The following is a 24,785-nucleotide window of genomic DNA, read 5'->3' as shown; positions in this document are numbered from 1 at the left end:
ACACACACACACACACACACACACACACAAACACATACAAAACACATATACACAAAAACAACCACACACTCTGCACACACTCAATTACAAACACACAAAAACGGAACAAAGTAGGAAATGAACACAATTTGACAAGCGTGACTTATTTTTGTGGAAAAAATGTGCTGGACTGGGCGGTGGTCATATTTTGTACCGCTCTGCGGTACATCTAGTTTTCCCAGTAATGCCCGGCGTTCTATACATTATTCCGCTTATTACACGGCTACTTGCCAAAACGAACTAATAAACTCCCCACGATATGACTTTAGCCTACATAGCCTAGCCTATTTGTTACCGTTCTTGGCATTGGCTGAAACAAATAGTTTGCAACAACACACGCTGAACTTGAATCAAACATTCTTTAAAACACAGCTGATCAACCGTCTGCTTTCACTTTTGAATGAAGTTCCAGTCCTTGCGTAGTGATATGAAATACCTTAATTAGAAGCACAAACTCCGTTGCCATTGACAGCGGTCATTATTTTTTTCAGAGGTCCTTTCCTTGGAAATAATGACCGCTAGAACTTTAGGAAATCCCATTCAAGTCAATGGACTGTTCTACTTGCCTTGTGAAGAGCCGTGTAACAAGACTGAGATAAATTCTTTATTAAAACATTTATTTCTGGTTTTACTTCACCAGGGGTGCCAATAAATATGGAGGGTGCTATATATTCAAACAATAATACACAATTACAACAAGACATACCTTCTCAAGCTTTATTTTTAGAAAAGGATGATTGCACAATGTTTTACAAGGTACACCTTAAATAAGTGTAAAAAGTATAATGATTTCTAATTCTGAGATGAGCTCTACGCTAATTAAGTCAAAACATCACCAATGGTTTCCTGACCATTTAACCTCTCAGTCTGGGCAGGGCAAAGGACTTCTCCACAATATTCAAAACAGGTTATTATATATTTAACAAGACTTTTCTAAAAGAGTATAATAAAAACAGTCTGTTGTTATTAAGCCAGATCACCCATAAGCTTGATTAATTAGTGATCCATCCATGTTAAATTAAGAGATTACAAATTCTTACTAAAGATGATTAACACTGGCAGTCTGCACCCTGGAGGTCCATGTTGGCCATCTCTTCTGTGAAAAAAAGAAATGAGTGAGTGAATAATCAATCAATCAATCAATCAATCAATCCACACACACACACGCACACGTCTTCTCTCTCACCAGTAGTGCAGATGAAGTTGAGTCTGGTGCTCTCAGGCAGGCTGACCCACTGCTGACCCACTCCATGCTGCAGCGCTCCTGCTCTCTGATCTCCAGCGCATCCCTTCCTCCCGTCCTCCTCCTCTCTCTCCTCGGCCCAGCGGTCCCAGCAGACGGTCTCTCCACTGACCCAGAACCAGATGTCCAGTGGGCACAGGTAGCGCAGGCCCAGCCACACATGTTCAGTGGAGGCCTGTTTAGCCTCCTCCATCACCCAGCGCTGGATCTCCTCTGTGAAGACTGAGACCAGGTCCATGTGGCGCTCTCTGCAGTACATGTGGGCCTCTGTCCAGCTCAGATTCTTTTTCACCAGCTGAAGTTTATCTGACAGAAACAAAGACAAGGAGGGATTTATTTACATAGAACATTTAATAAAAACAGCACTTGATTGAGTAAAGAACAAAATGGCAAAACATACATTGTGTGTGTGTGTGTGTGTGTGTGTGTGTTGTGTTAGATGACAATATATCTAGATCCAGATCTTCCTGTGGCACAATGAGACTTTAAGGAGCAACTCATTCAACAATGGCTATTTCCATGCCAGTTTGGTGGATGGCTATGGCTATTTCCATCATGCCAGTGTTGTGGATGGCTATAGTTATTTACATCTTGCCAATGTGATTACAGAGTAACTCTGACTTTCTGTTAAGATGTCAACACTCTAGAGTATGGATCAAAAGAGGACATTATATTACACTATATTATACTATATATAGGACATTTATTACATTTGACATACAGTATGCCTGCTTGGTTTAGTCATGTCACAACAACACAGTTGTCAGTTCCCTGGTTATCAGGGGCGTCTCTTCTCCAGTATCTGAAGGATGAAGTCTGGTGGCTGGTAGCAGTATTAAAATAGTTCATCACTGCAGATAAAAAAAAACTTACCCAAGCGGCAGAAGAAAGGATGTTTGTCATCACATTTACAGTCTTTCCATGTCCCCTTGTTTCCTTGAGTTAGCCATGTTACAGCACAGTTGTCTGTCCCCTTGTTATCAGGGGCGTCTGGTCTCCAGTGTCTGAAGGATGAGGTCCTCTGGTCAGACCACGTCCAGTCGTCTCTGAACAGGCCGATCCAAACAGTTTTCCCTCCCACTGTCTTTTCAACCAGCTGGTTCTCCTCCTTGTGTCTCACACTCACCAGATCTGTGTGGTTTTCTCTGCAGTACTTCTGAGCTTCTCTCCAGGACTTCTTCTCATCAATGAGGACATATCGCTTATTGCCACTGTGGGTCTCTGGAAGAGAAAAACAAAAATGATCTTACAGCAAATCCCACGGAAGTAACAGTAAGTGAATGACATATATTCAGACAATTAGTTCATAATGAGTGAATATCACTTGTGATTAGCAGTTTTCCATAATTTCTATTTTTACGCCGATCTGGGAAAGAAAAAAAAAATGTCCCTTTTAAATGTGTGACAGATGTAAAATATATTTACTTTTAAAATATCTTAATCAGTAACGAATCAGCATTTAGAAATACCATAGAAGAAGTGTGGAGACTGCACCGGAAGTTAGAGGGCGAGTGAGCGGTACGTGAAGACGGTAACATGTGTGAATGGCTGCCATTTGAGAGGGAGATAATTAAGAAGGTGAACGGTGTTAATGTTCAATATAGTAAAGTTGTAAGTTTTAACAGCGCAGAGTTTGCCTCCTGGCTTTTGGAGTGTGTAGCCTACGTGCGAGAGTGAGGCTCAGTGCACCTGCCGAGGGAAGGAGAGTTGGCTAGCTGATATTGGACTCCCCACGCTGCTAAAGGAGAAGTTAATCTAATTATTTTCGCTAAACCATACAGACTGAATTACAAGGAGCTCATTTGAACACTTTCATTTTGAATTGGGTATTTTGGACTGAGACATGTTATGCCCAAAGCAGCACATTGGTTATTGTAACACATTATCTTTGTTTATGGAAATGTGCAATTTTGCTAAGAACCGTTAGTAGGCCTACTTCAAGGTTGAATGGCACTGACATTGAACTGAAGGGTTTCATATTGAATTCATTGAAAATTGAGAATAGCTTTATTTGAGCGCTCAGTTCTAAAGGTTGGCCAACCATTTTGTGTGTCACCAGCACTTATTTTCTACTTTTCAAATACTGTTTCTGCTGGGACGTTCTTCATTTTGATATTTCAGGTAATTCTCTCTGGAGTAGGGGCGTCTCATTCTCTGCTGACAGAATAGTGTAGTTTGGGGGAAACACAGGGTAAGTGACACTTAACAAACACACACTTATGAATGTGTTACTGTATGCTCTTTAGGTCATCCCTGTAACACGCTGAAATCCTGAAGCCTAAACTATCCTATTTATCTAGTGAAGGCAGCATAGGTCTGAGGCGAATTGACTTGGGGGTTAGGAACACATATCTTGTAATTTCCAGTCATCCAGGGAGCAGTTGTAGCCCTTACTAGAATGCGGATGTAGATTCCGTCTGCTACAAATGTAATGATGTGGATGAATTTGCACATGAAACTCAAATGTATTTGCCATGATCTTTTTGTACCAGTAACAGTACATGAATTCAGGAACAAAGCATATGTTTAAATAATAATAAGTAGTTAAATAACTAATGAATATTAATTAATTACATAAAACAATGCATCTGTCAGCCTAGGTCCTAGTGTTCAACTTCAAATGTATGTTTTCATGACAAATAATATGTAGCTTGTGTATTTTATAAAATAAAATATAAAAAGGCCAGCCAATAGCCTATAGGACACTTTTTAGGGCACTAAAACAACCATGGGGGCCGCCCCCTGCCCCCAAACCCCCTGTACACACCATTTAATTAATTCCATAAAGCAATGAATTTTTCAGCCATGGGTATTACACCTATGTGGATTTAGCAGCACCAAATTAGAAGGGTCAACTTTTCAAATCCATTTAAAAGGTAATAAGTTTTAAGATTTTTCTGAATCAGGTGAAGTGGTTAAAATGTTTTCATGACAAATAATACAGTATGTAGCTTGTGTATTTTATTAAATCATTTGTATATAAAATAACCTGAGAGACTTCTTGATTAGTATTAATAGGGTTTTTGATTAGCATTAGGATGGAATAGTGTATTGTTAAAATTACAATTCAATAATGGATATTCTCATAGTTTCAACATAAGAATAAATGATAACACTTTACTTGACGGGTGAGTTCATAACACATTCATAGCAGCTGTCATAAACTGCACATAAAGCATTCATGACTGTTTCATGAGACATGACTCAACATTCATACCAAACCTTTCATGAATGTGAAAGGCAGAACGATGAGAGCTTGTCAAAATAAAAGTCGCAAAGCAGCATTGCCGTTTTTGGTCCAAACCTCTTACCCGATCACAGCACATCTGAGTCAATGGGCTACTCCAGTGCCAAAAAGACAGAACATGGTCAAGCAAATAATTTTTGTTTCAATAAAAATGTATTTGTTTTATGATGTAACCTTTGCAGATGATTTCTCATCTTTTGCTTCTTGGAATGTTCAACCGTTCCAGGTTACACAAATACGGGTCAGCTGAATGTAGGCTAGTTGACCTCCCAGTGTTAAACTCAGTTATTATGAATACTTCACAACTTGTATAGTAAAGTGACATTCGATGTAGCCTTTATAAGATATTCATGAAATATTTACAAAGGCTGGAGAGATTAAATTAATGGTATCCAGGTTACACAAATATGATGTTGGACTTTTATTTTGACAAGTTTTCGTTGTTCTGTCTTCCACAATCATGAAAGGTTTGGTATGAATGTTGAGTCATGTCTCATGAAACAGTCATGAATGCTTTATGTGCAGTTTATGACAGCTGCTATGAATGTGTTATGAACTCACCCGTCAAGTAAAGTGTTACCGAATAAATACTCAAGGAAACCAGCAATAAATGTCCTCACCATCATAGCACACAAATAGAAGTGGTGTATTACAATCCTTATCATTCCATAAACCCCCGGGGAGCCGTTCTGCACATTCCTCCCCAGCCCCACCACTGGGCTCTCCTTTGTCCCATTTAGTGAAGTTAACCTCTCCAGGACTATAGGAACCATCATCTGCCAGGGACCACTTCCAGCTGGGGACATCAGTCTGATGCAGCCCAATCCAGGCTTTCCCATCATAACCTTTAGCGGTGTCTATCATCATCTGCATGTCCTCCATGTTTTCTATGGTGGCCAGGTCAGTGTACTGCTCCCTGCAGTAACGCTGTGCCTCAGTCCAGGTCTTACTCATGTTCACAAAGTGGAAGTGATGAGGGATACACTCCATGACAAAACCTTTAACAAAAATTGATGTTCACTTGCCAAAAGTCATGACATTCATAATTATGATAAAAACTTTACATAGAGATAGTTAGATAGAGAGAGAGAGAGAAAGAGAGAGAGAGAGAGAGCAAGTCTTTGAAATGTCTGGGTGTGGCGGAGAGACACATTCACCATGTATCCTAGTACTCAACTGTAACACTTTACTTGACAGTATCGACATAAGAGTGACATGACACTGTTGTGACACATGAACCCTAACCCTAATCCTAACCTCTAACCTCTAACCTTAACCTTAATCCTAATCCTAACCCTAAACCTAGACCTAACCCTTAACCTAACCCTAACCCTAATCCTAATTTATATTGACAAAAACCAAATGACACTTACAGAAGCGTTATGTCATAAACATTTATGACTTGTTCATGACACGTTCATTACAGTGTCATGTCACTCTTATGTTCATAATGTCACAGACTGATGTCAACACAATACTATCCCACTTTACATAGTTTTACGTAGAGACATGCATGCACCAAAATAAATACAGGCAATTGGCTAATTATACAACTTTTTTTATCAACAATTGAACTGTAACCCAGCTAAGGAATTTAAGAAGCGTATCCATAGCTGTTTGAATATCTTATTGGAACAGAACATAATTACTAAACAGGAACACTCTTTTATGATGGTTGAGTTTCCTATCACTCCAGTGTTTTATATCTTACCTAAGATCCATAAAACATTTACGGATTTCCCTCCAGGGAGACCTATTATCTCCGCTATTGGGTCACTGACAGAAAAGATATCTGCTTTTGTGGACTATTCCTTACAGCTGTTGGTTATGCCATTACCTTCTCATACAAAAGACTCCATGGATTTCATTGAGGTGATCAAGTCAATTGGAAAGGTGGAGGAGTCCCACCTATTAGTGACAATGGATATTGAATCCCTCTACCTTTTGAGGATGCGATACAAGCTACACAAACATTTCTAAATAACAGATCTGAGGCTTATCCAAGCACCCAATGTTTATTGGATCTGACTAAGGAGGTGCTGACTTCAAATGCCTTTCTATATGACAATGATTTCTTTCTTCAAATCTCAGGTGTCTAAGAGCGAACACCTTAAATTTACTATATCTTCTGACAAAGAGAAAATTAATTTCCTGGATATTCTGATAATTAAGGAGAACAATATGTTGAAAACGGATTTATATCGAAAGCCTACTGATACCATGACTTATGACAATTATGTTGAGTCATACCATCCAATCCACCTAAAAAGGAATCTTCCTATCTCTCAATTTAACAGGATTAGACGTATTTGTAGCTCCTATGATGATTTCACTCGACAAAGTTTGGATTTGGAAAACCGTTTTAGAGAAAGGGGATATATGGAAACGTTAGTCAGTTCGCACAAATAAAAACACGTTAAAGCATTGAGTGCTCCGATCCTGCTCCTTGGCTCCTGTTAGACCTTGGATCTCCCTTTTTGACTTCTGCATCCTGTTCCGTGAGCACCAACCAGGCTGAAGCGCAAGTGACCCCCTTCTACTATAGAGCGTGCTATTACTGTAAACAACACTGGCACATTCTGAACACGGACCCAACATACGAACTTGCTTCCATAATCCCCCTCGAGTGGTATTCAAAAAAACACCTAATCTACACAACAGACTAGTGAGAGCAGACGTACCTTCCATAGTGGCCCCTCATTTCCTTAACTCCATACCTACAGGGAATTACCCATGTGGAAGATGCCAACAATGCCATTTCACTTATAAAACTAATACATTCAATCATCCTCATAATGGCAAAAAATATATGATTAAAGAAGTGATCTCTTGCTCCACTACCAATGTTTTTTATATGTTGACATGCCCCTGTGGATTGTCATATATAAGACCACTAGGGCATTAAAAGGATCTCAGAACATCGCAGTGCTATTCGAAATGGTGTAACATCTAGCCCTGTAGCTGTACATTTCATGAATGCTAAACACAATGTTTCCGGTTTAAAATATGTGGGGATTGAGGCAATCAAGTGTCCACGTGGGGTTACGTTGATAATATGCTCTTAAAAAGAGAACTGTTTTGGATATATATGTTGGACATCTTAGCTCCTAGAGGTCTTAACGAAGAATTTGATATTAGACCTTTTTAGGGTAACATGGTTTTCTCGAACCTGGTATTTGTTTTCTCATATCTACTCTTGAATAGTGTATCTGGTACTCTGTGACTTTTGTTCTTTTGTAGGGATTGGTTCACCCACAACTTTACTTGAATATGTTGCAAAGTAAATTCAAACATACTTTCTAACATGGATATATGTATATGTTTTTGAAAGTTGATATGTATAGTATAATACTGCACCTTGAATGAAATTGTAAATATATGGTGATCTGATGTGTGGACTGGATATGTGAGTTTTTATACCCACAATGAAGAAAATGTTATACTGTATGTACTGGCAATATTGTGTATATTGTATACTATAATTTGTATATGTTTGTATTGTGTATATACACGGCATGGTGCAATAGTCTATTTTCACCTCTGCAATGAATTGATTGTATATGTGTATTTTTGATGTACACGGGCATGCTGCAATATTCTATCTCTTCTATTTTAATTAATTGTTTAATGGATCCTGCAACCTAATTGTAATCACGTGACAGATGGAATTTAAAAGGGCAGTTGTGTAACACTTGGTTGGAAGTCTGAGGAAGGGCTTGAAACGTTACCAAAATAAAAAAAATACTTAAATGGGAGCTCTACAGTGTGCGGATCTTCACTTTGTCTTATAAACCGTATCTTCGATCCTGCACCTGGATGAATTTTGGATGTGCGTGATAAAACTGTGCTTTTCCAAAATAAATACAGCAAACATGTACCAATGATATTACATGTTTTACATAGTTCCATCTTTTCATGTCAACAGTACAATATCTAGTGGACTTTGCATATTTTTCTGTCATCAACAACAGACAAGCACATGCAAACATGCACCTCCCACCATCTTCATTCTCTGTTTGTCTTTCTGTCTGTATCCCTCTCACTGGCTGCCAGAAATGTCACTGACCTGGGAACAGCATTAAGACCAGTCTCCACTCCATGACAGAAAGCTTTTACAGCTACAATGCAGAAAGTATAATATTAGCACAGTATGTATAGTATTGTACAGTGTATTAAGTTGGCTATAGTTAGTATAATATTGAATAGGCTATAGTTAGTTTAGTATATTGAGTAGGCTATAGTTAGTATAGTATAATATATTAAGTAGGCTATAGAAAGTATATTACGCATATTTACTTTAATGATACAAGTCTCATGACAGTGGTCAGTGCAAATTGTGAAGAGAAAGAAAGATGTAAAAAGAATGAGAGAACAGATGAGGAGGATGTGGGGATGAGAGATGAGTTTAATCACTGGAAAAATAGATCTACATTTATCAATATGCATAACGGAGATAATTGTTATGTAAATGTTATTACACTGAATATAATGGTATGCTTCGTCCCATACTGAAATCAGAGCATGTCAGCAAGAGAGAGAGACAGAGATGTGAGTGGCTGATGCAAGGGTAAAAAAAGATGATAGTCAAGTGAGGAGAGGGGGAGAGAGAGAGATAAACAATGAAAAAAGAAGAATATCAGATTATGCTGTCAGGGGACTGAAAATCCAGAAAACACACTGCATATACCGATTAAAGTACAACACAGATTCATAATGTAAAATGAGAGCATCCTTGATGTAATCCAATAATGGATTTCAACAGCATGTTTTCTATAGTAACATACTGTTGTGTAATTATTATTATTATTTGCAGGGGAGGGGGGTTGTAAATGTGCACTTACCTGAGTGTGTCAGTCGCAGCTTGTCTGTGGAGGTTTCTGTTTGACGGTCTGGTTGCGGGATCTCTCTGTCTGCCTGTCTTTGACGGATCTGTCGGGCTGTGGACACAGCAAGTTTAAAGGAGCATTGAAATCCATAGGGAGTTGCTTTATTATGGAAATATTGTGGTGATCTTATTGCCCTCTTGGACAAAAGGCTCTCATGAGTTATCAAGCAACATGCAAAAAACACTACCCTTCCTCCCACACACACGCACAGGTACACCACCCTCCCCACACACACACTAACCCCCCCACCATTTCATCAACCCCCCACACACATACCATTTCATCATCCCCCCCGACACATACACACAATATACCTTTTGAATTACTACTTTCAATTTATTCTTTAAAGTTGAGCTGGCTCTTGAGCACAGGGATTTCATTACTTATAATTCCTTTTACATGAAGGAGTACATGACAACAAATTACTTAAACTTGAACATTCACAATATGTACCCTCATCAACACTCTAGGAACCATTTAATACTACTGGTATTGTTATAAACATTGGACAATAACCTCCACCATCATCAAACATGTTCTGAATGGCTTTTTTAAAAATCCGATACCTCATGGCGCAGCAGTTGACCTTACTGTGATCACAGAATTCCTAGTTTTCCCACCTCTTATTTTACCACTACACCCCTGGCACTGTCCCATCTACCCTTTTGAAATTGCTGCATTGACATGCACAGTGCTTTGCCAACATGCTCATCCCAAGAAGCTGCTACATGACATTCAGACAGATGGTGGGAATAATGGTACATTGTGTGTGTGTGTGTGTGTGTGTGTGTATGTGTGCACAGTGTGTGTGTGTGTGTTCTTAATTATGTTTTTGATAGTTTATAATCGCCTGTATAACTATTTGCATTTCTGTATTTACAAATAATTTCTTCCATTTTGATTTGATTATTTCCTGCCTGACATCTGACATTATGTGGATATGTGGACGTTCTACTGTTGTTCTACTGTAGTTCTACTGTGTCTTGGGAAAAATGTAATATACTGTACGAAAGTGAGAGACGAGATCTAGTCACAGAGAAGAAGTACAAAAGGATACAAGTTTATTTTGGCTGTATACAGGAGAGAGGCACACACAAACCACAAGGCACTTCAGCATATGCGTCTGTGACCTGACACAAAATTATCCAGAGCTTAAATACACAACAAATCGTGGCAAAGCATAGATAGCCATATAGTGACAATGGCAGAGAAGACGTCCAGGCTATTGTCCCTAATCAATGACATACATGGCATTTGACAGGAAACAAACAATCAACAGTGATATTAACCCAGGCGCCATATATTGTCCACTGTATGATGAAGAAAAGGGGCCTCGAAACTGCCCCTGTGGTGACAGCTGAGCTCTCAGACTTGTGGTTCATCATTTGGACAGATTGCGTCCTATCAGTGAGGCAGGGATGTAGCCAGAAAGTATAATTAAGGTGTGCCTGTGATATTTTAGGTGAGACATGATGACAGCAAGTAACCTGGACGCAAATGACCTGGAAATGTAAACACACTACTGTATAGCCTGTATCAGTTCTCTCAAAATGAATGTGATCGCGTAATGACAATCAAAAACTGCACGATAAAATATGATACTCGCAAGAATAATGATATTTGATAAAATATGATAATTCACTTTCAGAGGCTGCACCATGATTAATTTGTTTAAAAACTTAAATAAAGGTCTAAGTAGAAAAAATAGCCTATAATAAGCCTCTACATTAGGGGTCTCCCCTTTTTTCCTCCAAGAGCTATTTTGACAAAATGGACATGGCTGAGAGCCTTTTTTCCTCCGAGAGCTACTTTGACAAAATGGACATTGCCGAGGGCTTTTATGTTATGTTATGGTATTCACATAGCTGATCTCCACCCAAAACTGCTGAATAAGATATGTATGCTTTTTAAAGGTTCCTTTCCACTCATTTACCTTCTCTCTTTGTAGACTGTGAATTTGATTACATAGAAATTTTAACATGTTTCCCCAGTGACTGGGTTATCAGATTTATGAACATCTTCCTAAAACCTTTTGGAGAGCAACTTAGAAACAGGTGGGGAGCTACTGGTAGCTCGCAAGCTACCTGTTGGAGACCCCTGCTCTAGATGATTCTAGGATCTAGGAATATTACTTGTATGTGTAGCAATTAAAATGTGGACATGGGAACAGTAATGCCAAACACCAATAGAAGTAAGATAAGAAGACAAGAATGCACAGAGAATAAGAGAGATGGACTTTGGGGTTTAGAACTTTGGAGGGAGACCTGCAATTAGTTGAATTATTTGCTTTTCATATGTCCAGCTGTGGCTTTAGCTAACAATAATTCTGTGAGTAGGCTATGGATATAAACCTGGCAAATACGCGAGTAGTGGCACAGGGAAACGGCAATTTCGAGAGGTATGAAAATCAGGTGCTTCACCGGTCAGATCATTAAATTGTGCTGTGTAGGCCGTTAGGTTAGTTATATGTTGAATTAGGCTAAGTGTATGCTTTTGAATTCAAATAAGCTCCTTGTCAGGTGTACGTTGGACGCCTGCAGATATTTTATTAACAAAATCCAGCAGCTATCTCAAATGCATTTTTTGGACGCATTATATATTTAACATTACTGCCATGAATTAAGATTGAAAGCAATACAATTAAGACAAAATCAGTTCAATATGTTATCATTTTTAAGATCCTGATTGAAAGACAACGTGCACACCAAGAAGAAACATATAAATTATAAAAATGCTCTGTAAATTGTTCTGTTATGAACCACTAAACCACAAAACACTATATCTTTATGAATACTCATATTTCCTTTTTCAATTCATGTATTTAATTTTTACACGCATAGTTGTAGACATTACAGTGCACCTTTGGGCATCTGCAGTTTCCTCAGACCGAGCAGTTTGCAGACCTCATTGCATTCTGGGCCATGTTGTTCCTCCAGGAACAGATTGATGCCTCTCTGATGGAAGTTGGAGGTCCTGCTCTGGGGCTTCCATAGGGTGTGGATCTGGGGGTCAGTGAGGTATGTCAGCCCTTTACCGTTCACTGACACCCAACCTGCATGGTTAAAGAATCAAATTACAGATTTAAACATTATGGGAAGAGAAATAAACCTTTTTCACAGCAGCCATTTTGACACGAAATAGTATGGCAATTAGCACAGGTGTTACCAATTACACTAATGAAGTCTCTGTTCAGTGTAGCAGAATCAGAACATTAATGTAATTAAAGTAATGCCTGGGTCTGCCATACATTTTATGTCAAAATGGCAGCTGTGAAAAAGGTCCCATGGTTCACCTCATTGTAGCCTCTGAGTATCTCCAGGAGTATGCATTAAATCCAAGTTGTGAGCATCATCAAAGTAAACTCAGGACAATTAACACTTCTATGTTTTGGAAGTTCAAATAACACCAATGCTTCGGCCTTTCTTTTAAATACACAGAATATTAACTGATTTACTCATCATCTTTCTATCGTCTTTTATCTCTTTTCTAATTGACTGAATATACTGCATATGAACATAGTTGTCTATAAATATAATTATATATTTAAATATTACAAATTATCAGTCCAAACCTAATCCCAACTAAATCAAATCAAGCCAACAGTGGACATTTTGTTTATCTCAGTTCTATATATTCAGTCTATGGTTTATCTGCTTACCTTGGAGGTCCACAACAACCTCCTTCCCTCCGGAATACTCATAAGTAAAGTGGCCAAGGGCAATACCATACTCAAAGGCCTTATATTTCCTGATGACTTTTTTCGTGTTGTTGGTGAGCTTGCTGAAAGTTCCCAGCATGTATGGTTCTGCTGTCACACAGCCAATGATGGTGTCTCCTTCTAAAATCTGGAAAGTAATATTTACATTATCTATTCAGCTGGTTACAATAAAACATAGCTCGTTGAAATATGAGCCACTCAATGTTAATAAAAACAAACATCAACCGACACTGTCAGGCCACAATTAGCTCACTTTCAACTGACAGGACCCTGTCACAGGCCACAACCTCAACAAGCTGTGTTCATACTATGAACCATCCATATTGACCAGCCAGTCATCCACAATGACAGCACAATCACTTTAAATATGTGCCTAGAGTATTTTAAGCATATTTTTGTTGCTGTTGTGTTTTGCCTTTATGCAGATAGGACAATAGACCTCTGAAGTTCGCCTAAAAAAAACCTACCATCTTTGAGATTTTTCCTATGGGAAAATAACATAGGGATTTGGAATTATAACACATGTTAAACTCTCGCGGGGATGAAGAAATCGGAAATGCAAACATTTTGATCTACACATTTTTGTCCTCTGCCTTAGAGTGGAAACTGTGATCTCCGGTACGTGAAGGCGGCACACTTTGATTTTTACTACCCCAGAGCTAACGTGTGATGCAACTTGCCATTTCGTTAGTTAGAAAGTTAGCTGGGGTAGCAAAAATCAAAGTGTGCCGCCTTCATGTACTGGAGTTCACATTATCCACTCGAAGGCAGAGGATAAAAGTGTGTTCAGGAAAACGTCTGCATTTCAGACTTTTTCATCTCTGCGAGAGATTAAAAGGTGCTATGATTCAAAATCCCCATTTATTTTCCCATAGAAAAAAATCGCCAGATACCGGATCTCAAAGATGACAGCTTTTTTGTAGGCGAACTTCAGCGGTCTATTGGCTCTTTGCACCTACGACTCGTTTGTTTCCGGTGGAGCCAGGTGTGTTTGAACCTGCTGCTATAATGTAATTAGTGTCTTCACGGACCCGTTGGGGTGCTGTACCTAATAAATCAGCATGTTACGATAAAGAAGGATTTATGTGAGTTAAAATTATTATTATTAACAAGATATTCAGTGTTAGAGTGAAGATGTTAGGAGCAGAATATAACAGAAGGTGCCGTTACAACACAGTTAACGCTCCACAGTTAACTGGAAATAAAGCGGCTGAATTGAAAGCCTTTTAGTGCAAAGAGCCCATTGAGTGTGACAGGAAACTAGGCCCTTGTGATGTCGGGAAGCTATCGATTGTGCCATAGCTCCTCCAGCCTAGTCTAGATAGTGCTTCTCGGATGCTCCTGAAAGTAGCATTGCAGCTAGAACATGGCGAAGACAGACAGCCGATCGCACGCAGGCACTCACCAGCAGGACTTCCGAGGGGATGAAGAAGATCTGCGCTGTGACGCTCTTCTCGTACAACTTCTTGTTGAACTCCGTCACGTAGTACTGAGCGGTCATTTGCCTTTCCACGTCGTTGAGGTGATCATGGAGGGCCACATCACACCTGTAATACTGCTTTCCCACATAACTAATTGACAAAGCGATAGAAATGTTTAACATACAGTTTGGGAAATATTGTTGATCTTCAAGTTCATTAAAATGTTTGTCTCACATTGTCTCAAAATAAGTGTGGCAGGACATGAAAATCTCAAACTATATTACAAACCTTTAACTAATAGATAAAAGTGATGTACTCATGTGGTTCAAACTTTGTAGTTTTATTATATCACCATACTCACCTGCCCAAGAGTTCTTCCTGGTGGAGGAACTGAACCTGGAATGCTTTCCGTTGTTGGCCTTGCTGCAGATAGCCACCGATGTATATATTTGTCTCACGGCCAGTCCACAAGCCAGTGGACTTTGAAAACTTTAGCAACACTGCACCTGGAACGAGACCATAGCTTTTCAGTTAAAATAATACAATTCAAGTGTTTAAAGTATATCATGTATATCACTGTGTGTTTTTAGGTGATTCTAGCTAATTCTAATTCATAATATTACATAACACAGTCAATGACAACTATGTCAAAAGAGAGCATTTATGGGACATTCTCGTACTCGTACAATTGCAGTTAGAACGCAGTGCTTGAGTTAATGAAACAGTAAAATTTGACACAAACATTTAGATGGGTAGAACCATACCATAGGCTTTATTGTGAGGTAAGGGTGGAATTGTCTTCTTCGGTAGTCTGTTGATCAGGCATCCATGGCACACCCCTGCAAGTAGTGCACTATAATCTTGTCGCGTCAGGATATCGCTCAGCACACCCATCTCAACAAAGTGAGGAGGGAAGCATTTCTTACATCTGACATTTCCAATAGACTGCTGACTTCTGTTTGAGGAGTTTTCTTTCTTTGCCTTTGTAACGTCTTGGGTAAAGACTGAATGGGGAAGAGGATCCAAAATATCTCCCTTCATCTCAGAACTGTCCTCACTACTCTTCTGGGGACCACCATAATGTCTTGGTGAAGAGCAAGGTAATTTGTTAGCTTCAAAAAGTTCCCCAGTGTTTGCTGGGACACCCTCACGTCTTCCTGTCAAGCCACTATCACTGTTAAATGATGATCCTGTATCAAGGGAAGGCACTTTTTGCCAGGAAGATGTTGACCCAAAGCTACTACTCAAAGAACTAGAAAATGACACCACCTTGTTTCCTTGGGTTGGTCCTCTGAGACCTACTGATGTATGGTTTAGGTACAACCTATCTGGCTCATCTTCCTCTGTTTCCGTGTTTTGGTCAGAAATCGTTTTTGGAATTGTAGCAGACACAGCTATAGTTTTGCGTTGCGCCTCTCCACCCCTTTCCCCAGATGAAATAGATCCTGTTGTGGAATCCTGCCACTTTTTATCACTATCAACTTGGTTTGTTGGAATATCATTGCCTCCGACAACCTCTTGGCCTTCATCGATAGATGATCCTGTAGCAAGAGAAGGAATTTTCTGCCATGATGACAGTGACCCAAAGCTACTGCTCAAAGAACTAGAACAGGACCTCTCTTTGTTGCCTTGATTTGCTTCTTTGAAATTCAGTGATGTGTGGCTGATATTCTCAATATTCAGATCTTCTTCTTCAGTTTCTATGCTCCTTTGATCAGGCATAGTCTTTGGTATAGTCTTTCCAGGTGCAAGTGTTCCACCACTTTGCCTAGACAAATGGGAAAGCATTGAAGGACCTGGATATTTTTCATCACCCGTGTTTGTTGGGATACCTTTGCCTTGTCCAATCAGAGGACTGTTATCAGCAGACGACTCTGTGTCAAGAGAAGGCACTTTTTGCCAAGATGACAGTGAGCCAAAGCTACTGCTCAAAGAACTAGAGGAAGACCTCTGTTTAATGCTTTGGGTGGTTCCTTTGGGAGTATGGATGTTCAAGTTCTGCATATCTGTTTCATCTTCTTCTGTCTCTATGCTACTTTGGTCCTGAATTGTCTTTGTAGTACTTTGTTTGGACAAAGGTGTTTGGTGGCTCTTGTTGCGCTCTCTCTCTGCTCTGACATTAGAAGCAAACTGTGATGGAGAGTAAATAGTAGATGCATCTCTTCTACCCTTGTCTTCTTTCGCACCTCCAGGTTTGGCTATGGACGCCGCAGATGAGCCTAGTACCAGAGAATCTAACAGGATTGATGGGTCATCGTCATCACTCTCCGTGGGACAACTTGAGTCAACCTGGCCTTTTGGAGCATTTGCCATTTGATTACTGTTCCTATTGATGCTTATCATGTTGCCCCATGAGGATCCTAAGCTATTACTGAGTAAGCCAGAAGAGAACATTGCTTCCCTCTTCCCACCTGCAGGTTGCTGACCCTCTACAGAAGGGACTAGCATCTCATTGCTGGTTGCTGTATCTACAGCTCCCTGATTTCCAGGTAAATGGGCAGATTGTCTTGTTGGTGACTGATAGGATGAAATTTCATTCATCACTTCCTGTTGGATACCAGATGGCCCTTTGTCTACTTGGCTCTCTGTGGTGCATTCTGTGTTAGCCATTTCAGTGGCTGTTCCAAAAGATGTGACACAGATTCCAGATGATGTCTCCAATTCTGCATTATCATGCCTGTGGCAGTTTGCTTTAGAAGACTCACAAACAGATTGGTGATGCTGCTGAAATTTCTTCATGACCTTAGCAAAGTCATCCAGGGTGAAGACGACTATTCTATCCTCTGCAGCTCTGTAGGTGTCTGGGATGAAAGATCCTGGGTCAGTATTCACAAATGGCTCCACCTTCAGCAGTGACTTAACTTTTTGCACCAACCACATGATCTCTCTGCATAGTTTTCCCTTTTCAGCACTCTCCTCGAAGCAGTAAGAGTAATAAGTTGTAGATGCTTCCCGACAAACCTGGGTAGCTTCTACCACAAGGCTGTAAGGGCTACCAAGCCACTTATGGATGATTGTCAATGCATAAGCTGCTTTCACGAATGTGTGTAATTCCTGTTTGCTAGTCACCACATCTTCCTCGGTTTTTGTCAGTAGACCGATTTCAAAGGCCTCTTTCGCTTGGGTCAGGTAAGTGGTCTTCTCTGCTGGCGGGCACTCTGTTGAGAAACTATATGACAGAAGGCAAGTCCCTTGGGCAACCTGGAGAAAGCGTAAAACACAACATGAACACAAGACCCTTTAACATGAACACAAGTTTACAGATTTCATTTAAAATTGAGAAAATTAGAAATGCGAGATTGTTTTAATTCATTGAGCTGATGGTTATGGGCCCTATAAAGTGGCAAGACCAAGACTGCCCACCAAGGCCCTTAGCAGACAAAGCCCTGGCAGCATATCACCCCCATCCTCCAACAGCTCCACTGGTTACCAGTCAAGTCACACATTGCCTACAAGATCCTCCTGCTCACCTACAAATCTCTCCATGGACTCTCACCACAATACCTCACAGATCTCCACCCCTACACTCAGTCGCGTTCCCTGCGGTCCCCTGACAAGGACCTGCTGGCCACCCCCCGTACCAGGTTACGGACTTTTGGGGACAGGGCTTTCTCTGTCAATGCTCCCTACATTCTACCACTCCATGTCTGCTCTGCCCTGTCCCTGCCCATGTTCAAAAAGCACCTCACAACATTTCTTTTCACTAAGTCCTTTTGTTAAGCGACCTTGGGTACCATCAAAGTCCAAGTTATTATTATTATTATTATTAATAATAATAATAATAATAATAATAATAATAATAATAAAAAACAAATGTTTATCACACCATGCAGTAGCGGATATTGATATGGTCAACATATGGTCATCCTCTGGGGGGTGGCAAGAGTACTTTAAAAAAATCAAAATAAAAAACAGAAAAAAAACTATTATTAATTTCCGCAAACATGTTCTCGCTCATTTGCACGACAATTATGTCAGAGTAGGCTTCATTTCTACTTTGCGCAGGCTGATTGCTGAGGTCTCACACACAGAGATTATGAGAGAAGAGGAGGGGGGAGGGGGATAGGTTGACCATCTTCCTACTCCAGCGGGGAATCCATAAAATAGCGCGCAATTCCAGTTGATCACTAATGCAATCAGTGAAATCAACCCCTGCACCACCACAACCTTGGCCTTTGAAACTTTGTGACCAGTCTTTGGCAGGCTCACTTGATGACGTCAGAAGAATGTCATCCACGACTAAGAGGAGGCAACAGTCACCAGGAGAAGTTTTCAAGAGTGGCTCTGACCACAGCCAAAAAGGTTGCAGATTACATCGACACAGCAAATTGGTTGCCTAATCTAACTTAGTTGGGGATTATTAAATGTAGTCTAAATGAGAAAATAGTTTGCTTGCCTGGATGAAGAGGTGTATACTGAGTGTGGGTGTGGGTGTTGGGTGCTGAAGAGGCGGTTCACCCAGGGTGCCTTGTGGCCTCCTTACACCAAACAACTTTGACAAGATTTGGGAAAGATTCTTGAAAAATTGTAGTCTTTTGAGTAAAGCTTGAATGGGGGGCATTAGTTTAAAAAACTCCAATCTTTCAAGAATCTTTCCCAAATCTTGTCTAAGTTGTTTGGTATAAGGAGGCCATTAGAAGCTAGCACCAGGTCCATGGGCGCAACCAGTGGAGGCTAGCAGAGTTGCGTTAAAATTATCCAACAGATATTTGTTTGCCTTTAGTTCACTGTTAACATTTTGTATCACACAATTTGGAATGAACAGTTAAAAGAAATCTAGTCTGCCTTGAATTGTTGAACCTTTTTTGCCAAATTTGCGCACACCGCAGGACAGTGAAGTTTACACAGTCCACGCTCAACTCACAACTCTGTGTGTTGACCGTCCACCATTACACATGCATGAAAACTAATTTGTCTATAGTCTCCCACCACTGTAGTAGAGGGTCACAGAGATTACACTTACCACGTTTGTTAGCACATACAGTGAGGCATATTGACTGTAGATCACAGCCATTTTAGCTGCCTCAGCTGCAGAAAGTAGACGATGTTGGATTTTTCCAAGGAAGGACTGTCACACACACACACACACACACACACACACACACACACATATAAGTAAGGAAAACAATTAGGTTGCAATTAAATGCAAATAATAAACATAGTTCTGAGAAAGCTATGGTCAGCATTCATACAACTCATCCTGACTGTATATCTCACCATATGAGTGTCTTCACTTGTCCTAAACCTGTGGAAATCCTTGTCATCCATGGATACCAGTATGTTTGCAAGGATACCCAGTGATGTTCCAATTCCCTGCAATTTAATTTCACGTTGTCAGTCTTGTCAGTCAGACATAGAGACATATCTACACATTTAGGCAGGGATCACATCAGCCAGCGGCAAGCGGCAGCAGCAAACTTAACGCAACGCTCAGACCATAATAAGTTTTGTCTCGTTCCTAAGCAACACAACGGTTTGTCAATTGAATACGCTCGCGTTGCACTTTGAAAGTTGAAACAAGTTTAACGATCAGCTTGCTCAACGCTAGCATTGCGCCAGCGTTGCCACCGTTCCGCTGCCGAACCATAGAGAACAATATGAAACCTGCCGCTTGCCGCTGGCTAATGTGATCCCCGCTTTACTATATACTGTAAACTGTATGCGTAACTGGAGACCACAGCCATATTTGGCACCACTAAAAAACTTTAAAGAACATGTCAATGCCAGTGAAACTCATGGTCAAAGAAAAGTTAGAACAGGTGTGACCCTTGTGTGAAAACACGTTTACCCACTGCTATTCATTCATAGATTTCAAAAGGCCCTACTAAGTTCAGAATACAAGATTAGTATATATATAAAACACACACAAAGCAGTAGCAGTCAGATGATATGAAAATGTGTGTAATAATGTCCATTGTGAGTGTCACCCACATTGGCTTCACCTCTCAGGAATTTGAGCATTTCTTTACCTTTTTATCAGGCTGAGGAAGAGCGTAAAACCCAACCAAGGAAGCACAAATCAATTCTGCTGACTCAAACCAAAGCCCTGAAAAGAGAAATCAAAACGCCACTAAAAACCAAGACTGTGGGTTGCACACACATGGGCATGTGGATGAGCACACACACACACACACACACACACATACCCAGCTTCTGAAGAACTTGCCCACGAACTTGCACACTCACAGCCTGTACAAGAGTTCGATCAGTGTCGGTGTGATACCTCCAGCATCCTAGTCAGCGATGAGAAAAAAACACATTTAGTAACACTTACAGGAGAGCCAATCAAACTCTGAATCTAATGTTTTCATTCATTAACAGATGACCTCACCTGTAGATCCACTGTTGCTTATTAGATTGGCAAGAATGTACTCCGCCTTCTGTAGTTTACCTGCAGTTTCAAAACAAATCAAATTAAATTGTTATAATAATTAATAATAATTCAGCCTTGCCCTCCATATCTACTAGAGACTACCAGTATCAGTAGCATACTGTATATAGTCTAATCTAGGCAGTCAAAAATGTTAAAGCAGACAACATAATACACATTTAAGCAGACAACATAATTACAAGAAAAGAGAAAAAAAAGGTTCAGGTACAAGACATATTCAATGACATGAACAACATGACAACACATTACACGTGCAGTTGGTTTTGATGTGCATGGCACACAGAATGTCTGCACTAATTTGCTTTATACCATTGTTACAGACCCTTTCCACTGCATAAACAAACATATGCTAAAGTCTGATTCATTGCCATTTCAAAGTATCTGCGCTGGTTTTGAAAGTTTCAACCCTGAATATACTGTAGACTGAACAGACTGAAAGTGTCTATACACAAAACTCACCTGTGCTGAAGTAGACCCGAGCTTGCCGAATGACCACCTGCGGAGCGATAGGTGTGCCCGGGTAGCGCTGATGCAACTTCCTGGTGATCCTCAGAAGCTGTCGAGAGTCGTCTGTCCAGTACAGGAAACGGTCAACCAGGAAGATGGCAGAGGCTGCCCAGAGAGGCTGCCCAGCCAAGATGGCTGCCTTCAGGTAGGCCTACAAAATATAAATGCACATACTCAATACAACAACCAACAGCTATACGTGTAGATGCACATGTTATCTAAATCTATTCTGAATTCTTTTCAATATGGTTATGGAATTATCAATTCAGTAAGGTGTAATAATGTGATAAACCAAATAACCAAATAAGTCATAAACATTACATTAAGGTGGTGTACAACCATTAGAATAACACATGCAGTGTTTAATGCAAGGGAAAGTACCAGCAGTTGGGACAAGTTTTCACTGATGAGGTCCTTAAGGTTGACCTTGTCCTTCGAGGTCAAGGAATGCTTGTACTGCCATTTCTCAGGCACAAATGGCCATTTCATGTTCACAGCATCCTGCAGCAGTATGACCAGTTCATCGGATAGGGTCTCTAGATGGGTGATGGGATAGTCATCATCATCATCATCAACTTTATTGCCAGACTCAGGGTCAATTCAGAAGACACAGACAACACAGACATGACATGAAACATAGATCCAAAACAAAAGAAAACCACTGCAATTCTATAAAAGATCTTATGTCACTAATAATATTCAAAAATGAGCAAATGAAACGTTTCAGAAAACAAAAGGCTGCAACCAATAATCATTCTCATTGTCAATTAATCTGTTGATTAAAATTGTGAAAATGGTGCTGATCAGTGATTCCCAAAGCCTAACATGATGGCCTCTAATGTCTTGTTTTGGTCACACATCCCAAAGATGTTCCATGTTCACTGTCATAAAGTTGGCTAAGACACCAGACAATATTTCAGAAGGTGATTTTGCAGATGTTCTTTTTTCTTATAAAGGAAAATACTAAACAGATACATTAATTATCAAAAGAGTTTTACAGCAGTAGTGGACAGCTAATTAATCGATCAATAAATTAATTCGACCAAGTGTTGCAGCTCTGCACTGTAGGTTCTGACCTCTACATAACGTGAAGTCCTGCAGCGCCTCCACGTTGGCCTCCACTGCACCTTCTTCCACACATCTGTGACACTCCTCCAATATGTCTGTCACCGTCTGACTGTTCATATTTGACTGTCGATATCACTGAACCCGTGTGCGTTTAAAACAGTCAGACTGTACATGATTGACTGAAGTATGCGAGACTTCCCACGGTTAGTCTAGGGTACTGTCATTGTCCTCGAGAAGTTGGATATCTAACTTAACGTTAGAGTAGCCTAGCCTAGACTATCAGTTGACTATCAGTTGTCAATATTATAACACTTTTTGTGAACTAGGTGAGTTTGTCTGGACTATTGGCTGAACACAAGTTAACGAACAACTCCCAATTTCACTTTTTGCTCACCTTCGTTCACAAAAAACCGCAAATAGCTCGAATAAATAAATGACTTAGGCTATGTAGAGCATTCAAACTGAAATAGTGAATACAACTTCCTTGTTGTGAAAACATGTAGGCTACGAAGCAGAGGTTGTGGTAGTAACTATTAATATGCTATATTCCCTCATTTTCATTGGCTCAGGAAAAACTGTAGGCGTTGTTGTGATTGCATATGAGATGTGAGACGAAAATCGGAAAATCCCTAATGACATCATGACATTCGGGATTGCCGAATTTTGACATTGTGGTAACTTTGGAATGATATAATAGAATACAGCCTATAGGTTAGGTTACATATGTAACCGAGCTTTAGCACTTATTACTATATTACAATAATTCGTCAGTCAGAAGTTGTTGAGAACAGTTTACTGCACGTAGTCATCATCTGTAACACAGTATCCAGAATAGCGCTCTCTACCGCCAGAGCAGGAATATCATTTCACTACGGAAAGCCCCGAGGGGATAAAATACATTCATTATGATACCAGTCTGTTACATATGTCCCCCCCCTCCAAGAGTAAACGTCCTCGTTTACGAAAGAACAACCACTAACAGTGTAGGTATAAAGAAATCAAGCAACTCCACATAGAAAAACACCCATGCAGAAAATCACAGGTAATCTCTGAAAATGTAAACAGCATACTAATCAACATATAGGTCAGATATGCAGTAGGTACAGTATGCATCCAGACATGGTATTGTATTCCACACACACATAACCAAAACAACAAGATATGTCCCCATGTTTTTTTTTTTTTTTTTTTTTCTTTTTTTTTTTTAACAATCTCAACGGAAAGTAAAACTCCATCGACCAGAACTGCAATTCACACACACTCAGTAGATAACAAAATCACTGAAATGTCCAGGGGCCTTTAGTGCTCTCCCTTGCCGACTCCTGGTAGGGCCTGGCGGTGCAGTGTGCTCTGTCGAACACGGCCCCTCAGCTGCATCAGACAGTCCATCGTGATCCGGGCCCGAAAACACAATCCCAGAAGAACAAGGGACCGGGGGCAAAGGAGGACTGGACTTCCGCGGCTGTGCAGGCAGGTGAACTGGCAGTGTATAAGGCCTCAATCTGTCATAATGCACCACCTGCTGTCGCTCATCACAGTCCAAGGGGTTGATGATACGGTAGGTGAGGCCCGGTACATCGCCTCACTGTGAGATCCAGGTGCCAGCGACGCCAAGGCACGAGTAGGTATCAGAATGTCAACCGGAACCCTCGCCTCACGTCCGTGGGCAAGGAAGTAGGGAGTGAAACGTGTGCTGGCATGCACTGAGGTATTGTAAGCGAAGGACACTTGCTTCACATATTCATCTCATTCACCCCCACACTCCAGTAAAGTTTTAGCCAGCTGGTCAATTAAGGTCCTGTTAAAACGCTCTACCATTCCATCTGATTTTTGATTGTAGGGAGTGGTGCGTGTTTTTGTGATTCCCAGCAGCTGACAGAGGCTCTGTATCACCTCTGCTTCAAACTGACGCCCCTGATCACTGTGCAAGCGCTCCGGTACACCGTGCACTAACACATAATCCTCAAAGAGGCATCGTGCTACTGTCTGTGCTGTCTGGTTTTGCAGAGGATATAAATTAACAAATTTTGTGAAATAATCTTCAACTACCAGCACGTACCGGTTCCCTTTGGTTGTCAATGGCAACTCAACAATGTCAGCCGCTACTCTCTCAAATGGACGAGTTGCACAAGAGCCCCCCATTGGTGCACGATGTGGTGGCACTGGGGACCGGCGTGTCTGGCACGCTCTGCACTGTTCACACCAGTTCTTGATGTCTTTGAACATGGAGGGCCAGAAGCAGATCTGGCGTGCATGCTCCCCACA

The 24,785-nt window shown here is 40.5% G+C and overlaps 1 protein-coding gene across 3 annotated transcripts; it reads right to left on the bottom strand.

Annotated features, from left to right (window-relative positions):
- Nucleotides 1-784: 784 nt before the first annotated feature.
- Nucleotides 785-23,111, bottom strand: alpk1 (alpha-kinase 1). 3 transcript variants are annotated; one of them, XM_048236753.1, is made up of 18 exons: nucleotides 22,529-23,111; nucleotides 21,834-21,988; nucleotides 21,405-21,603; nucleotides 20,886-20,945; nucleotides 20,701-20,787; nucleotides 20,524-20,600; nucleotides 19,772-19,867; nucleotides 19,518-19,622; nucleotides 15,319-17,755; nucleotides 14,916-15,060; nucleotides 14,539-14,704; nucleotides 13,074-13,260; nucleotides 12,276-12,467; nucleotides 9,371-9,466; nucleotides 5,150-5,527; nucleotides 2,156-2,503; nucleotides 1,226-1,588; nucleotides 785-1,135 (listed from the first exon to the last, which is right to left on the bottom strand). In XM_048236753.1, the coding sequence occupies exons 1-18, from the start codon at nucleotides 22,635-22,637 to the stop codon at nucleotides 1,089-1,091; spliced, it is 5,247 nt and encodes a 1,748-aa protein (XP_048092710.1). In that variant the 5' UTR covers nucleotides 22,638-23,111; the 3' UTR covers nucleotides 785-1,088. The 3 variants fall into 3 exon arrangements, with proteins under 3 accessions (XP_048092710.1, XP_048092711.1, XP_048092712.1); XM_048236754.1 differs by having other exon boundaries at nucleotides 785-1,132; XM_048236755.1 differs by lacking the exons at nucleotides 785-1,135; nucleotides 1,226-1,588; nucleotides 2,156-2,503 and adding an exon at nucleotides 8,596-8,647 and having other exon boundaries at nucleotides 5,371-5,527; nucleotides 22,529-23,109.
- Nucleotides 23,112-24,785: the final 1,674 nt, after the last annotated feature.

Source organism: Alosa alosa, chromosome 24 (assembly GCF_017589495.1).
Source record: "Alosa alosa isolate M-15738 ecotype Scorff River chromosome 24, AALO_Geno_1.1, whole genome shotgun sequence".
Classification (NCBI taxonomy): domain Eukaryota; kingdom Metazoa; phylum Chordata; class Actinopteri; order Clupeiformes; family Clupeidae; genus Alosa; species Alosa alosa.
Note: the sequence above shows the minus strand (reverse complement) of the source record. Positions and strands in the feature narration are given on the sequence as shown.

Excerpts from the sequence above, each read along its gene's own strand:
- alpk1 (XM_048236753.1), bottom strand. The coding sequence starts at position 22,637 with ATGAACAGTCAGACGGTGACAGACATATTGGAGGAGTGTCACAGATGT. Across the intron at positions 19,623-19,771 it reads CAAGTGAAGACACTCATATG|TCCTTCCTTGGAAAAATCCA; the intron begins GTGAGATATACA and ends TGTGTGTGACAG. Across the intron at positions 17,756-19,517 it reads TGTATGTGCTAACAAACGTG|GTTGCCCAAGGGACTTGCCT; the intron begins GTAAGTGTAATC and ends CGCTTTCTCCAG.